This window comes from Sinocyclocheilus rhinocerous, unplaced genomic scaffold (genome assembly GCF_001515625.1).
Source record: "Sinocyclocheilus rhinocerous isolate Xijiao unplaced genomic scaffold, SAMN03320098_v1.1 scaffold725, whole genome shotgun sequence".
In the NCBI taxonomy this organism is placed as follows: Eukaryota; Metazoa; Chordata; class Actinopteri; order Cypriniformes; family Cyprinidae; genus Sinocyclocheilus; species Sinocyclocheilus rhinocerous.
Window position 1 is genome coordinate 217,819 of NW_015659002.1, and position 17,210 is coordinate 235,028.

General features: G+C 39.6%; 2 protein-coding genes across 3 annotated transcripts in view; both read left to right on the plus strand.

Moving 5' to 3' along the window:
• The window catches only part of LOC107723136 (T-cell immunomodulatory protein-like), a 129,136-nt gene extending 123,408 nt beyond the window's left edge, over positions 1–5,728 (plus strand). For both annotated transcript variants that reach the window (XM_016531663.1, XM_016531664.1), the window contains exon 18: positions 4,278–5,728. In XM_016531663.1, coding sequence (XP_016387149.1) covers positions 4,278–4,337 — 60 coding nt within the window. In that variant the 3' untranslated portion in view covers positions 4,338–5,728. The remainder of the gene's footprint in view (positions 1–4,277) is intronic.
• Positions 5,729–6,177: 449 nt separating this feature from the next.
• LOC107723137 (neuropilin and tolloid-like protein 2) overlaps positions 6,178–17,210 on the plus strand; it is a 16,275-nt gene continuing 5,242 nt past the window's right edge. The window contains exons 1-8 of the mRNA XM_016531665.1: positions 6,178–6,191; positions 6,267–6,451; positions 11,648–11,704; positions 12,167–12,307; positions 13,971–14,219; positions 15,138–15,185; positions 15,478–15,605; positions 16,633–16,861. Of these exons, the coding sequence (XP_016387151.1) occupies positions 6,442–6,451; positions 11,648–11,704; positions 12,167–12,307; positions 13,971–14,219; positions 15,138–15,185; positions 15,478–15,605; positions 16,633–16,861 (862 nt within the window). The 5' untranslated portion in view covers positions 6,178–6,191; positions 6,267–6,441. The remainder of the gene's footprint in view (positions 6,192–6,266; positions 6,452–11,647; positions 11,705–12,166; positions 12,308–13,970; positions 14,220–15,137; positions 15,186–15,477; positions 15,606–16,632; positions 16,862–17,210) is intronic.

Sequence of the window (17,210 nt, forward strand, 5' to 3'; positions counted from 1 at the left end):
GTAACATTGGTTTTGCTTTGTTTCACAGAACTAATCGTTGCCTAGGTTGCATACTTATGTGTGGGGCGGAGCTATCAAAATAGGGGCGAGACCCTTTTGGGGTAGGGGCGTGTTTGTTTTGGTGATTTGAAATATCAACATTGGCTACCAGAAATCACTTACCCCACCTTTAAGACAATTAGCCGACTTGTCATTCAGTTTAGAGTTGATTTATAAATAGCTCTAGAATTTCCCTGGTTTAAGATCAGCCTGGCCAAGCTGGTGTTCAGCTGTGTTCAGTTGGAGTTTCCCAGAATGACCAGCAGAAAACGCCAAAATCACCTCTAAAACAGTGGATCTTTTTGACTCTCTATTTTATTACACCTTTAAAGGTTGTTTTGTCTTTTTTTAAGTAATTTTTGAGTAATTTTAAGTCATCTTGAGGCCCCCTAGTGGGCCCTGACTCCCTGGTTGAGAACTAGTTGAGAAATCCAACCAAAAGAACAAAAAATAAATAAATTCCCCGTAATTTGTGTTGCTTTTTATCAATGCAAATTTTTCACAAAACGATAAGGATTTATGTTGATATTGCCGAAAACCCTTGCCTAGGGAGTTTCCAAACTTTTGGAGGGTCCTGTAGATCTGCAAATGTATACCAAGTGATACTCCATTGGCACTGGATGCATGTTAGAAAACAAACAAAAAAAAAAGTACAAAAAAAAAATAATAATAATAATTATATACTGTCAAGGCTTGCAAATATTTGTTAAATAGCGACATTTTTTCATTATTTTGACTCTATCCTATGCACCTGCCCGCTACCACCCAGGTGTGTGCAGGGTGTTTATTGGGACACCTGTTTTGTCTTTTTATTCTTTTAAGAATGCCTCTTTGTGTTCATGTATTCAAAGGCGTTATGGCGGTCCTGGCGGTGCAATGAGTGCACATGTGTGCGAGGAGTGAAGAGCTGTTCTGGTGTTGGCGTTCTCTCAAAGCCATCTGCTGTGGGTGCCTGATTATGCGCGCTGAAAACCATAATTGCTCTCTGCTCAGGGAAGCGCTTCCCACTACACAACCTTCATTGGAGTTGACACTGCATTAAAATAACATGCTGGCTCCATATCTCTCTTCCTCAGCCCTGCAATTATAGATTTGACAAAAGGGAAGAGAGAGGCTGAAGGAAGGCCTAGAGAGGGAGTATTTTGGCTCTTTGTCTTGATGACTGCTTGATGGAGCATGGGCTTTCCTGATGCACATGTTCAGGTGACGATTCGCATTGCTCACTTATTCAGCTATTAAAAGGTCAGGAAGCGGGCCGTTCTCCTCCGCCTGTCTGAGAGAAGCTCCGCAGCCCTGTTTTTCTCTGCACAACTGATGCTGTGAGCCGTGTAGGCTGCAGGTGGTCTATTATCGCATGTTGCTACATTACCAGACTGTAACACATTATCGCTCGCTTTTTCTGCAACTCTCTCCATTTATTGCAGCTTCTCGCAATCCAAATATAGCACAACTCCCCAAACATGTTCTGCTTCTAATCATAGAGCTGCATTTGTGTAAATGTGCTTGCATGAAATTTCAGGATAAGAATGAGCGCATGCCATTACGAAGCAGTGGAAATGTCAGTCATGTTGCACAGATTGACTTGCACACTCGTGTGACCCCTCATGAAAATGCATGTTCTCTTTGGACACAGCTTAAAACATCAGATATACAAAGCGTTTTTCTCTCTCTCTTTTTATCTGTGCCCTCCATCTTCATTGCCCCCCATGACAGCTTGTAATTGAAGTGGCTTTAGTAGATAAGAGAGGGCAACCTGTAGTGCCTGTGAAAATAGCATTTGGAGAGGATTCAGCTCCATTTCTGCGGACTGTTCCATTTGCATCCCAGTGGAAGGGGCGCGATATTAGAGGAAGATAAGACACAGTATTTCCTTTTTGCCTCAGGCTCCTCTCTTCATCCTGCTCAATGTCACAGGAAAGTGTAGATGTCCTCACTTAAAGAAATACCTGAAGAAATTTGTTAAGACATGATAAGGGAAAGCGGTTTTCTTTCTTTTTTTTTTCCTTTTCTACTACATCATCTCAATTACTCAAAAAGAACTAGAGACATACAGTTGCACCATGTGTTTTTCTTTTATAAATTGGTCGATATTGGGTATTTAATTGTGCTTTTTAATACAAAAAGCATACATTTTAATATCAGTCATTTATCAGTTAATTAAAATTAAATAAGCATTGACTTTTTTGGTATCGCCCAGAATTTTAAAGTTGCAACTGAAAACATATTTTCATAAAAACATATATTTTGACATACATATTTTGAAACTGATTATCAAATCAGACAGGGACTTGGTTCAGTCCAACGGTTTGTTGGATGGAGGCACAACTGAATGTGAGCTTGCAATTGATTGTAAGAAAGGGATGGGTTTATGTGGATGAAATCCAGAAGATCCAGTTATGATTAAAAATTAGAAGAATGAGATTTGAGGGCAAAACAGGCACCAGAATTTATTCAAATAAATAATGTAATATTGATCTGTTTATTGAATTATAAAAGGAGAGCATGATTTTGACATGGAAAGAAAGGTCTTTATAGAATTGCCTCACAGTAGATTGTCTCATAGTTGCCGTAATTCGGTAATGCGATATATCACGGTAATGAATATGCACGATATTGTTATCGTGGGCACTTCTAAATACCGTGAATAATTATATATTACAAATTATTCCGAATTTTGAATGCATTTTAAGAATGCTTTTCCCATCAACTGGTCAAAATGCACAACACCGCTGTATGCTGCGTGAAAGATACCGTGATAAAAGCATTAGCAATCAATCGCAACATGAAAATTTGATACCGACATATCCCTACCTCACAGGCAACATGACTGTGTCTAATCCTCCTCCGTGCGGGAGACTGCGGATGTGTGTGGGTTATGTGAATGTCAGCCTGTCCGTTTCATAGATGCTGTACTATATGTTGCCATCAGTACCTGTTTTTATGTACATATATATGTTCAAGCATGTTAGCGCCTTGTGGTGTGCTTGTTGGAGAGCACACTTCAAACCCAATGTGTGGCGGAGGAATGCAAGTTACATTTCTGCAACAAAAACATAATACAGAAATGTCGGATGGAAAAAAAGAGCACGAGGAAACTGTGAACTTTCCACTTTTTTTTCCATGTGAAGTTGCATCATTAAATTGCTGGCAGCTGATCTGACAGAGACTATTACTATTACTTATAGGCTGCTGCTGGAAGAAATAAAATGGTCAGATATGCTACAACTGCAAGTCTTGCTGTTTAGTAATCCTGAGCTTGAAGGAGCGTATGGGCTATTTTTATCACTGACTATGTAATTAAGTCGAGCACTCATGACAGGGTAATCAATGAGTCTGTGACTGGCCTATGACTCACTGAACACACTTAAATGGACCTGAAATGAGGATGAACCCGTAGATATGTATCTCACATCTTCATTTGCGCTACAACCCTCAATTATGGCAATGAAAGACGGCGAATAGTGATGTTGATGTGACTCGGCACTGTATCATGTGGAAAAATCCGACACATAGTGGTATATCTTGTGAATAGATATCATCTGGATGCTCCTGAGCAGATAGCGTAGGGCTTGACAGCGCTCAGTCAAAGCCTCAGGCTCCTTTTGCATGGTCTGTGAGATATAAAGTCCTTTTGAAAAGGAAAATAATCCCTTCTTGTATCTGTCTGGCACATTGCTTTTTTTCTTAACTGATTTGCCATTTGGCTTATGAGCGATTTGCTTTCCACAGTTACTAGGTGGAAAACGACACACCTAAAGCTAAAAATACATCCAAGTGACCCTTATGGAACAGGAGAGCCAATTCACAAGTGTTTCACAGAGGGTCCCGGTGCGTGAGTCACTCATACTAGCTGAGAATAGACATCGTTTTTGCCATCACCGAGAGAGGATAATCACTGAGTGCGCACACACACACACACTCCAGGCTGGGCAGTGTGTGTTATTATCAGTCTCAGGCAGCAAGTGTCTGGTGTTGGCTCTATCTTTGATTGCACACAGAGGCATTTCACTGTGGTAAAGTGTGCCATTGTGTGTGTAATGAGTTATCTGTCTGTCTGTCTGTATGTCTCTCTCTCTGTGTGTCTGTTCTTTTCCTCTCCCAATGTATCAAACTCCATTGTATTGTGTTTGCATTCAACTCACTGGCACGGTTAACGTGCGAGTCCCAGCTTCTCCGGACTGCTATCAGGACCGTGAAGTTACAGCATGTAGCAACCTTTGATTGTTTGTGTGTTACAGAAAGCAGATGACCGGGAGAAGAGACAGGAGGCCCATCGCTTCCATTTTGATGCCATGTGAGAAATTGGAGAGAGAGCGTTGTGGGTAAACACTGAGAAGATCGGTTCTTCTTTCATTTCAGTGGTTTATTTATTTTCACTTTTTTTTTCCACACTGGAGCATTTTATGCAATAAATAATGTCTGAAATCAGAGAACTCCATCTAAATATGAATAGTTTGAACAGTGATGTGTCTCTCTGGATCTGTTGACTTCTGAAGAGGAGAGATATGTTTCTGTCAAGTTTGTTTACATGATCCTAAACGCATATTGACGTTTGCACATTGAGAAGAGAGAACTGTTTGGTGCCATTTTTTTGTACTTTGGTTTGGGATAAACATGTTATTTTAAAACTCTTTCTTTATTTTTCTGTATTGTTAAAGTATCTGGTAAATGTCAAGTGGGCAGAAACAAAACCGGTAATTTTCCCTTCTTGTTTGTTTTGTTTCAAGTTTTATGTCATGTGTTTTGAAGGACGTAATTAATTGTCAGCCTTTATGTCTATGAATGTGACTGAGTGATAGTTCTTTCACTTCACTGAACCTCTTTAGTCTTTACTAAATAAACGCTTTGACTTCAAGCGCTACATGAGGCCCCTTGTTAACAAAGGTGTCCTCTGCAAACTGATTTTATTAGGCATTTAGCTGTATGGGACCCAAAAAAATTAAATATGGTATTATTCTTTCACAATAAAGTATTGCTTTAACTGTCAACACTCAGTGCCAACCACATCCAAATGATTTCACAGCGAGTTTAGTGTTTTGATTCATTAACTTGACACTGGATATCAATATTATATAGGAAGTCAAGTCCCCAATCCTAATTGCTCGTAGTCAACATAAAGCAGGTTGCTGTTGTGGTTTCTGTATGCACTATCCTCTGTTTGCATTCTAGTAATTCCCTCTGTGTATGTCTTCTTTCCAATTGTAAGGCACTGTTATCAGTTTCAAAGTGGTATTATTTATTGCTTTTACATGTTTTTAAAACACTGGAAATTAATTATGTGCTGCTGAAGAATGTTCAGTGTGAAGGGTTTTGTTCTTGGCTGTATATATCTGACACATGCTTTGATCCATGCAATGATTTATATGCGAATCTCTTTTACCTTTAAAAATGGTGTTGTTATGGTGCACTATATGCACATTAAGTGATTTCACTTTAAAAGGAAAATTCAATTGTCAAACCACAGTACAGCTGCATACTAAACTCGCATATTAACTGGCATGCAATTGTCTATGGTTTTCACTCATTGTTTCTGGTCAGGTGCATATTGGTCCTAGCAGGTTGTGCATCTGTGCTCAGTTTTAATTATTAATGAATCACTCTCAATGTGTTTTTGGTTGCGTTGAAATGCTGTTTTGTCTTTTGGAATGTTGTATTGACAATAAACATGACCAAATGCTTTATTATCTGATCCGTTTGCCTCAAGTTGTTTTTGGTTGATTTGAAATTCACTTACATTTCGGATACATCTCCAGAAGATATAGCAGATGAGTCAGAAGATACTAGCCATCGGCAATGAATTCATCACCTCTTGTACTCTGGGGAAAAAAAAACCGATTTGTATTCACAAGGTTCATACGTGCGTGGTGTGTTATCACTAGACAATCGTCAAATGACTTAAATGAGCTCATGACTGGGGCTGTTCAATACTCTGTTCAATGCTCTTCAATAAAGAATAAACCAATACTCTTGATGCTGCGGCCGTGGCGATTCACGTCACCTTAACTTGACCGCGCTCTCCGCGTCTTATTCTGGTGAACTGCGCATGCGTACAGGCTGCTCATTCAAGCGAGCAGCGCCCGAAACTCAAATGAGCCTCGTTTAGTGCGATCACCTCAGTTCTCCCCGGACTCTCCGCGTCGCCTATCTGAAAGGTGATACACTGCATGAGGATTTACAAAGCGCATTTCTCAACAGGATTATAAAATCAGTCATTTACAACCTGTCAGGCGGACTTGAGGTGCGTGTTCTTCGTAAGGAATACAGTGGTTCTTTCCAGCTTGAGAAATGGGATTAACGAGATCGAAGAAAAATTGGGATTTGTAGGTCTGGTCAAATGGACAGATAAAAGCTCGCCTTCACAGCTCACCAAGGTGGAAGCAGCGGTATTCACAACGAGAGGAAATGCACAGAGGTGAGTTTCAGCAAACGTTTATTAATTTTGTGCCTGACAACACAGCGTGGGTTTGTTCCTTTATGAACGTTGCTGCAACAAAGCAGCAAAACAAATACAGCTCAACGTTCATAGAGCAGAAATAGCAAGTTGCAGTTTTCAGGGCTAACAATCGCGTCGCCACCTACAGGTGTGCTTTTGTTCATTAGCTATATATCGCGTGTGTAAAAGGAAATATGGCTAATTGATTTCTATTCGTTATTTGCTTCATTTTCATTACGCCGTTGGTCGTTTATATGACGGGAAATGTATTTTGTCATTGTTAGCCATCCGAATTGGTCATTTGGACGTTGAAAGCTGTATAGTCACTGGAGCACAAGGCGAGTTGCATTAGATTTCTGCAGCGTCTCGTGCAACTTCGCCGCGTGAGCGCGTGGCATTTGCAGAAGCGGCGCGAGAGTGCTGAAGTAACAGCTCCCGCGTGCCACATCTGGAGCTCGAGCTGCTGCTCCCTAGCCTTCATGACCCTCTCTGCTGATGAACCGTGACATCGAGGTTTAAGCAAATGTATATGGCGAAAGACATATTGAGATGCTTCTTTTTTCCTATTTTCTGTAGCTCCCAATTAGCTAATTAACTCAGATCTCTACAAATAAGAAAACATGTTGTAAGTAACATTCCCCCCCCCCAAAAAAAAATGTGGTAACGCTTTGTATAGCAGTGTAAATGTTATACATTATAGATAATTAATTAATATAGCAACATACAAATCAATAGGCCTATCATTAATATAGCAATATAATTAATGTAGCAGACTACTAAAATAGATATATTTGCCTATATGTTGTTCACTACTATTACTTCGCGTTTGTGCAATCACAAGGCAATGTGAACACTGTCATATAAAATGTGACCACATGTCTATGAATTAAGGTTCCAGAAGATGATAAACCTCCAAAATAAATCCTAATCTCACCAGTTATATGTTTTGGATGAATGTGCAAGATGATGGCCAAATTTCACACCAACCTAAATTAACTTCCCCTCAACTGCTCTATAACACATTTGAATTACAGCCAAATAATTGTTGATTCTTGCATTGCAATTGACTGTGACAATTAATCCAACTGTGTCTGTTTCTTATTTTTGTTTGGCTTAATTTGAGTGTGGTGGCCTTGGAGAAACTCAAACTAAAGAAACAAAGTCAGTTTGTGTAAAGGAATGAAAGAGATATGTAGTATTTAACATCAGTATGAGTAATTAGTTTGAGGCATTTACAGATCTCGATATACTACTGGGAAATTGTCACCTGTCTTTAACTTTAAATACAGTAAAGTGCCGCATTTAATTCAAATGACATTACAGGCTATACAGTTCATTTACTCAGTCGAAAATAGCTAGTGAATCTCTTTGGTCAATTAAAGTTATAATAAAGTGATAAAGTTATATATAAAGTTTTATATAATAGGCTAAAAAGTTATTATTTTTTCCCTTCCTAATGAGATTTGTTTGGGTTTGTGTATGGACACATTGCTCAGATATATCATAACATTTTAACGCTTCGTCCCATGGGGCTCAACCCAGATGTGTGTTCATTTGAAACCAGACAGCACGCAGGATAATTCATGCAGAAAATCAGATCCTGCGTGAGATCTGGAGCCACTGTTGCCATCCTCATTTTAAGGACAAAACTCGATTTAATTAAGCTACTCTAAAAACTTTTGCATTTCCATTTGCATTTAGATTCAAGTTGTGGGCTATTTAAAAAGATTTTTGTTGGCCTCATATCACATAAGATAAAGGATCCCCAGAGAGCTCTTCAGTTCATCTTTCATGTGTGTTTGTCTGACATCTCTTCAAGACATGAAATGGTTCTGTCTTTAGCGGGAGCGGCTTTATAAGATGGACATTGTCATCTTAGACTTTTCACTTTATTGTTAGCAAATGAATCTACACCGATGTTGTGTTATTTCAGGTCAAGCTAATCCAGATATGTCAATCATTTAGGCGTGTAGAAAGTAGTAGGACATTTTAGCAGTGCAGTCTGTTGAGGTTCAGCCCAAGCCGTCAGGCGGAATTGTCTTTTGGGTCACCTCAGGAGCTTTGAAACGCTGGCCATGCAGAATAAAGATACTTTCAAATTTAATTCTTTAATATCATTATTGCCATTTTTACAGTGACAGAAGGGAATTGGGCTTATTGGATTATGACTTCACGGTACATGGATATTGTCTATGTTGAATTCATCACTTCCGTTTAATCTGTAGGCCACAACCTTGGAAATGCTGGCAAAGCCACTAGAAGGCAAGCCTGAAACCTTTAGCAAAAAAAGCGTAACGGCTAATGCTAACGCTTCCGCTTTGGCAGTACGTGGGAAGGAGACCAGAGGCCGTTTTTTTTAAATGGATGTCAATGGAGGAGAGGCTTAACTGCATTGAATAAACAGCTTTTTAGAGGAAACAACTTATCATTTAATGAATGGACAGCCTATCGGCTAATCTTCAACATGTTTTACACTAAACAATACTTTTGGATTTAACTATTTTTAGAGTTTACACCGAAAAAAAATGCCATTTTATAAGAGAAGTCACTGACTTTTTGCGACAGGTGGGATACAGCTTACAGCACTTCTCATTTATTCCTATCCATAAACGACGATTGAGTGTCGCACAACTCTGACTGAAATTCGGTGACGCCAAGGCTGTAATGTGATTGGTTTAATTACGCTTTCTCCAATAGTAAGTAATACAGACCATCTCATCTCCCAATAGCAAGACATTAGCTGCATCCCAAATGACACACTATACACTATGCACTTATACACTATGTACTTATGCACTCTGTACTCAACCATGTATAGTATGAATTACATAAGGTTATTTTGTCATTCATAATCAGAGTCTGATAGCCCCTCCCACTTCGGTACGTAATTAAAGCTGTGACAATTGAGTGCATGAAGTGTCCAATATTCCACACTTCATTTTTTCGGTTATTTAAGTGCATCATCTGGGGATTTAAAGTGCACTTTTTCTTTTTGGAATTTTCAGTGTGAACGCACTACTCGCACTATTTATACTACAAAACGTCATAGAATAGTGCATAAGTACGTGATTTGGGACGCACCTAATCTCTGACACTGGCGAACAGACATCGCGTTTACCTGGTTACCATAGCAACAAATTGCCGCTTGAGACATAGATATGTATAGGTAGATTCCTCATTTTACCGCTCCAAGCACGTAGACCAGGGGTGCCCAAACTCGGTCCTGGAGGGCCGGTGTCCTGCAGAGTTTAGCTCCAACTTGCCTCAACACACCTGCCGGGAAGTTTATAGTATGCCTAGTAAGAGCTTGATTAGCTGGTTCAGGTGTGCCTAATTGGAGTTGGATCTAAACTCTGCAGGACATCGACCCTCCAGGACCGAGTTTGGGCACCCCTGACGTAGACGCATCCGCCATCTTGCAATGGTCAACTTGACATCACTCACCATAATAATCAATGAGTATTAGAAGATGCCACAATTCTGCGCAGTCTACGTGTAGCAAAGTCCCTTTAAAGGCAAGTCATTTCACTCGGCGGCCATATTTGAAACGCCTCTCGGGCATGCAAGTGGAGCTCCTATCTCTTTGAATGGGGAAACAACAAATTCTTCAAAACTGTTCGTCAAGCTTATGATTCATTTTCATATTTGAAATCACCATTGAAATCTGACAACAATTGTCTCATATATGTTGTTTCTTATGCTCCAATAGTGTAAAAAAAAAAGCTTATTTTTCAGGCTAGACCAGCCAATGCACATGCACAGTCCTGAGTGTGCGTCTCAGAACGCTGACTGTTTCTATAGCAACCGGGACTTCTAACGGCAGCTGCAGTGACGCAATGACTTTACCGATTAACGATTGTCTCCTTTACTCAAAAGGTAGGGCTTCCTTTGATAGAGTGGCCATGTTGAACATTGCATTTTCCCCCATTCAAAACTATACAAGTGACGCGTCTTGGGTATTCTATAGTCTTTGTGTATTTTAGCGGCCCATAGAAACAGTCGCTAATGAGGAATCTACCTATACATATCTATGGCTTGAGTGCTTTCCCTTAAGACAGTGTTTCTCAACCCTGGTCCTGGGCGCCCCCCAACACTGCACATTTTGTGTGTCTCCCTAATCAAACACACCTGATTCAACTCATTAGCTCATTAGAAGAAACTCCAGGACCTGAAATGGGTGTGTCAGATAAGGGAGACATACAAAATGAGCAGTGTTGGGGGGCGCCCAGGTCCAGGGTTGAGAAACACTGCCTTAAGACAACAGTGCATTGCCATAATTAAGCCTACTGTCATTGCTTTTATTACTTATAAATGTACACGTTACACATATCACAGGACCTTGAATAAAATGTCTTAAAAATAGTTGATGATTAACTAACAATGCTGGGGCGCCAAACGACGATGCTTCTTGCATGAGACAAACCTCTTAAACAGAAAGCAGAAAGTTATGGACTGACTTTGATGACATGTTTCCACAGACATTAACATTGCACATCTAGCAAAGCTTTTTTTATATTTATTTTAATTAAACAATGTACATTCATAACACTATACTTTGTGTTATGTTACTTTGGCATCAAATTACAAAGAAACTGCTGCAAGGGTGTTTCTAATAGGTTGTCTATGGAGGTGAATGTAAAGGTCACATCTCCTTTCTAAATGCCATAATAAATCTCTCCATATGTTTTCCTCTTTTGGAAAGTCATGGAAACGCTATTATTTTTATTATTTGTCATACGTGTTATGACATGACAAAGATCTTCAACGTTTGATCAGTCTGCTAGATGTGTTCCTGTCCAGATGCGGGGCTTGGAGAGTGATAGCGGAGTTTGGGGTGATCAATGTGCTCGTGTCTGGGTGCTCACATCGCCCATGGCCTTTGCCTCTGCTGCACAATGAATCATAACTGTTAGAACAGTCGTTTTCAGACAAGAGAGACGAGACTGGATCAGTCAGATTCTGTGCATATTTCCTGTGCTGTAGTCAGAATACTTCAGAACCAAGTCATTTCCGGTATGGTTATTTTACAGTACTGATATTGTATTTTCCAGTCTTGTATACGGGTGTCCTGAACATCATGTCAGATGAAGGGCACGATTGTTGCTAAAATATGATGTCACATGCCTATTTTTGTGTGCTAACATTTGACATGCTCTTGCTCACTTTTGTTTCCAGCCTGGGTTCTCCTCGTTGTAATAGAAGAGGGATTTGCCCTGGCACAGAAAATTAAAGGTATGACTCGCGCATTATCACACTCATATCTGAATTGTCACCTGTGACAGTCCTATCTGTACACATTTTTGCACTAGGCGCTTGCAGAGGGTTTCTGTGCAGCTCTTTTTGCTTTCAGTGTCTCAACAGTTTGTGGATAAACTGGCCAGTAAATGTAGAGTTTTAAACTCATAAAAAATGCAAAAGAAATGCTTCCTGTGATCAGACTAGTGCACCTAGGGTTGAAATTTGTTTTTGTATGAATCTTTCTTTGTAAGCTAAAAATAAATATGTTCAAATTCTTACTCAAATCAGTATCAGATTGTATGGTCAGCTGTTGATGATGACTGTTACCCTCTGCAAAAATACTGTCTCTTCACACTGTTTCAGTGATTGCTAATCTTAGTTGCATTTTAGTTTATTTTGGTTAAACAAATGTCATATTCTGTCTGTTATCCCCCCTTCATCTCTCTGTTCTCACAGAGGCGCAGAATGCGGGTGAATCTCTGTTTAACGCGGTGCAGTGCGGCCAGTGGACCCGGAATATCAATGGAGGCCTGTTTACATCTCCAAACTATCCTAACTCCTATCCACCCAACAAGGAGTGTGTGTACGTCCTAGAAGGTAACCTCCCTAAAAGCAAATGAAAGCTGCTTCTCCGGCTATTCTTCAGCTGTTAGATGTCAGACTGTAATTGTTAATGACAGCGTGATTGATGTCTGCCTCAAGTCAACAGTGTTTGCTTATATAGGAGTGTTGTATTTTGCCTCTAGGTACTTAAGAACTCTTCTCATTATTATTATGGTATATACAACAGTAATTATATTGTCTTAACAACATCCTATCTGCTGGTGCATCTCAGTATAACTCTATAGAAGTGCGGATGACAATTTTGTACTGGCATAAAAGTATTTGAAGCGGTGCGAGAGCGCCCCCTGTGGACGAAGCAAATTTACTTACACTCAAATACATTCTGACAGATGCATCAGTCTTTTGAAGAAAACATATATATGTAACTTTTCAAATCATCATTTTATATGAGATATAAGCATTTATTTTTGTTTTTATTTATTTTTGTAGAATAAATAAATGTGGTTACTATAGGCTGGATTTCAGTTTTCAATCCTTTCGACCTATGAAGCTTAATGTGATTGTCACCTCAGATCAAGGAGTAAGACAACTTTGAGTATGACAGTTTTAACAAACACTTGCATGTGATGGAGAAAAATGTACATCGTCGGAGCTTAGTCAAGTTTCCACATTACCCAATTTCCCAAATTACCTTAATTTGCCCTAGTAACTTATTTAACTGAATTTATAGTAATAATCCTGTGCATATTTATTTGCATGCCTTTACATGTATAACAGAGAGAAGCTATTTTTTCCTTGATAAATAACTGTACAATATGCAGAGTCTGTGGTTTTAATGCAAGCAGCAGCAACAAACCTAAATCAACAGTGACATTGGTTATTTGTTTCCGAGTCTGATATGATTATGGTTGTTGTGCCTCGAGCAGGTGACCTATATTCAAAATGTAGTTAGTGGATAGTGGCTGCTTCTTTGTACTACATGTTTTGTGCATTTATTGTACAACACAAATTGGAGATTACTGTGGACATTTCTGTATTCATATTAATAAATCAAATTTAATTCAAATGAAGTGTGTATTGCAACATAATGGTCTATCAAGTTCTTTCAACAGGGTAATGAAAGAGAGTTTATCTTAATTTGTAGTAGACTGTCTGTTCATAATGTGGACAATGGATGTAATGTGGATGTGAAATCTGTATTGTTCATTTTGATAAATATTCTGTGTGTGTGTGTGTGTGTACCTGTTTTTCTATTCTGGTGGGGACTTAAACCTGAATACACACAGACTCATGGGGACTCGTGTCACGGTGGGGACCTAAATTGAGGTCCCCACGGGTAAACAAGCTAATAAATCACACAGAATGAAGTTTTTTGAAAATCTAAAAATGCACAAAGTTTCCTGTGAGGGGTAGGTTTAGGTGTAGGGTTGGTGTAGGGCAATAGAAAATACGGTCTGTACAATAGAAAAACCATTACGCCTATGGAGAGTCCCCACAAGGATAGCAAACCAGACGTGTGTGTGTGTGTGTGTCTGGCATATTATATGTAGCATTATTGTGTTAGCTCAATTTATGGAAGGCATCCTGCAGAATAGGCAATGGCTTCCTCCAGCACAGGTTACAGTGTCACATACTCCACATTTATAAACTAAATATAATGTTTGCTCTTTCATTCTCGATTCCCTCTCTCCTGCAGCTCTCCCTCGGCAGAGAATTCAGCTGGCCTTTGACAAAACATACTATATTGAACCTTCCTTCGAGTGCCGCTTTGACCATATTGAGATAAGGGATGGTCCCTTTGGTTTCTCCCCTCTTATTGATCGCTTCTGTGGGCCAAAGAGTCCAGGCATGGTCACCTCCACGGGCCGCTTCATGTGGATCAAATTCACTAGTGACGAGGAGCTTGAAGGCTTAGGTTTCCGCGTCAAATACACTTTTATAGCAGGTAACCCAGACAGTGAAAGCAGGAAGTTTGGTATATTTGAGCTTCATAAATGCATTCTGAATTTAAAGAGATGGCCTTGATGCTGTAGACCTTGTAAAGAATCCTTGCTTGCCTGTTTCACATTGCAGAATTGTTTGTCTGTCTGACTTGATGTATGTTGTGCACAAACAGGAATTTGTATTCAGTAAATGTGCCTGAATCCAGTGATTTAAGCAGTTGGGGATCGGATTCCATTCTGTTCAAATTAATTACCTTCGCATATAAATGTGACCACCTTCTTCATGTAAATTAGATTTCACAGCAATCAAGTTTGTAATAATTCTCAATGGCCAACTTCTGATAACTATTTTATGTTTTATGGCCACTATTATACACTGAAAAAAGTCGAAATCTGTTAACCTAAGGAGTTATTTCTACCTGATTTAATCTTTGAATTGACTTTTGTTGGTTTAATTTAATGTGTTTAGGTTGATTCATTGATGTTATTTTTATTTGAAATTCGTTACTTGAATAAAACCTATTTAACTAGAGATTAACACATGAAGTACAATTTTTAAGTTAACATTTTTCAGTGTAGGAAATATTCGTGTTAATATAATATATTAATATAAGTTTGCTGTTGCCGTTATGCTGTTCTTATACTTTGAATACAAATACATCTACTTGATTCATTTGATTTTTAGGCATTCAAATTCTGGGCCAAATCCCGTTCAGATGCAGTAGCTTCAAGACTTTCAGATGTTGTGTGCTCTTAAGGTCAAATAAGACAAACATTAAATGCTGTTTATTAGATCAAACGGCAGATCTTTGCACTGCAGAACCCACAGCTCACTTAAACTGGATTCTAATGCACGTTTGGAGCATGGGATTTCCAGCGTGTGCTATCTGGGTAATGCGATATCTGTCTTATCATTTCAGACCCAGATTTTCATTTGCACGTCGGTGGATTGCTAAATCCAATTCCAGGTAAGCCCCTCAATATTTTCACCCCCCACTTCAATTCCATCTCAAGTGCTTTCTATTCTCTGCGGCAGGCTGCAGGCTATCTGCTACTGACATCCTCCACTCCTCCCTCTCTCTGTTGGTCTTATGCTGCCTATCTGACTCTGTCTCTTGTCGGACTTTCCATTTCTGTTTTCTCCAAAAAACCCTCTATTTGCCTCCAATTTGCAGTCATTTTTTTGCTATAGCCGCTTTTCTCTTTTCTTAATTACTCTCTTCCCTGTATTTTCCCGCTTCCAACTTTTTCCTTCGGCAGATTGCCAGTTTGAGATCAGTGGTACAGATGGAGTCATCCGCTCCAGTCAGGTGGAAGAAGAGGATAAAATAATAAATGGAGATGCGTTGGACTGCATCTGGACCATCCGTGCCCCTCCACAGTCCAAGGTGACCCTCTTCGCTTCTTCTTTACTAGCACAGTTCATCAAATGAGATGACCCTGCTCTTCTGCCATGGGCAGATATATGAGCACCTAAAACCAGGGCCTGACGAGACCACAGGAGGCCATCAGGCCCCCCTGACCCTTTTTCTGCTGAGAAAACTTTTCAAGAGCTCAAATTAGCAATGCAGCAGCAGCAAGTATTAGGCCAATCATGCAGAAATGGTGGTAGAGCCGAATCAGCAAGTAATAAGACTGAGGGAAGAAAACGGCATTCAGATGGCCCGGGGATTACACACTCACCTGCGCTAAGCAGACCAGAACACTTAGCAGGGTAAAAAAAACATCCCTAAAGAACTTGGCAGAGGAATGAATGACTACAAAGCATGTAGATAAGTCATTAGAGTTGTGAGGGGTAACTTTTTTGTAATCTTTTGTGCCTACATCTTACAAGAAAACATAGCCAGGATCTTTTTCTTCTTCTTCTTCTTCTCAGTAAGCAGTTCCCGTAGATCAGGACAGTTCAGTTTGTGTCTGACCAAACTACAGCAGTATTTTCCTTTTCTCTCAAAATTCCTTTTTCACAATTTGCTGTATCCTTGTCTTGTTTGAGTCTGCATTTTGCAGAATCTAGCTGATGCATTTGTTAAACGTTGGTTCATCCCTGCTAAGCAGACCAGAACACTTAGCAGGGTAAAAAAAACATCCCTAAAGAACTTGGCAGAGGAATGAATGACTACAAAGCATGTAGATAAGTCATTAGAGTTGTGAGGGGTAACTTTTTTGTAATCTTTTGTGCCTACATCTTACAAGAAAACATAGCCAGGATCTCTTTCTTCTTCTTCTTCTTCTTCTTCTCAGTAAGCAGTTCCCGTAGATCAGGACAGTTCAGTTTGTGTCTGACCAAACTACAGCAGTATTTTCCTTTTCTCTCAAAATTCCTTTTTCACAATTTGCTGTATCCTTGTCTTGTTTGAGTCTGCATTTTGCAGAATCTAGCTGATGCATTTGTTAAACGTTGGTTCATCCCTGCAGATATACCTTCGCTTCCTCGAGTACCAGATGGAGCACTCAAATGAGTGCAAGAAGAACTTTGTTGCCGTGTATGATGGCAGCAGCGCCATTGAGAACCTGAAAGCGAAGTTCTGCAGCACGGTGGCCAATGACGTGATGCTGGATACTGGGGTAGGCGTCGTGCGCATGTGGGCCGATGAGAGCAGCAGACTTAGCCGTTTCCGCATGCTCTTTACCTCATTTGTGGATCGTGAGTATATATGTTCTTAATTTTAAAATTACAACAGGGTGGAATTAACAGTCAGTTGACAGGATGGAACAGTATTGGTAACTAATACAGAATGACAGACAAAGTGAATATAGATGAATGCACAAATCATTAAAACATACAGTGAAGACTGATTGCTTGTATCATTGAATAAAGAAGCAGTGAGAAGCCTTCATATTTCGTAGGCAAATCAGTGGCTTTTATGGTGCTAGAAAGTTAGTATGGATGAATGTGACCTTTGGAGAAGTCTGTGCCACGTCAGCTAGCAAAAAAAAAAAAAAAAAGGAGCTAAAGCCAGCAGGCGGGGGAGAAACATCATTTATATTTCTTT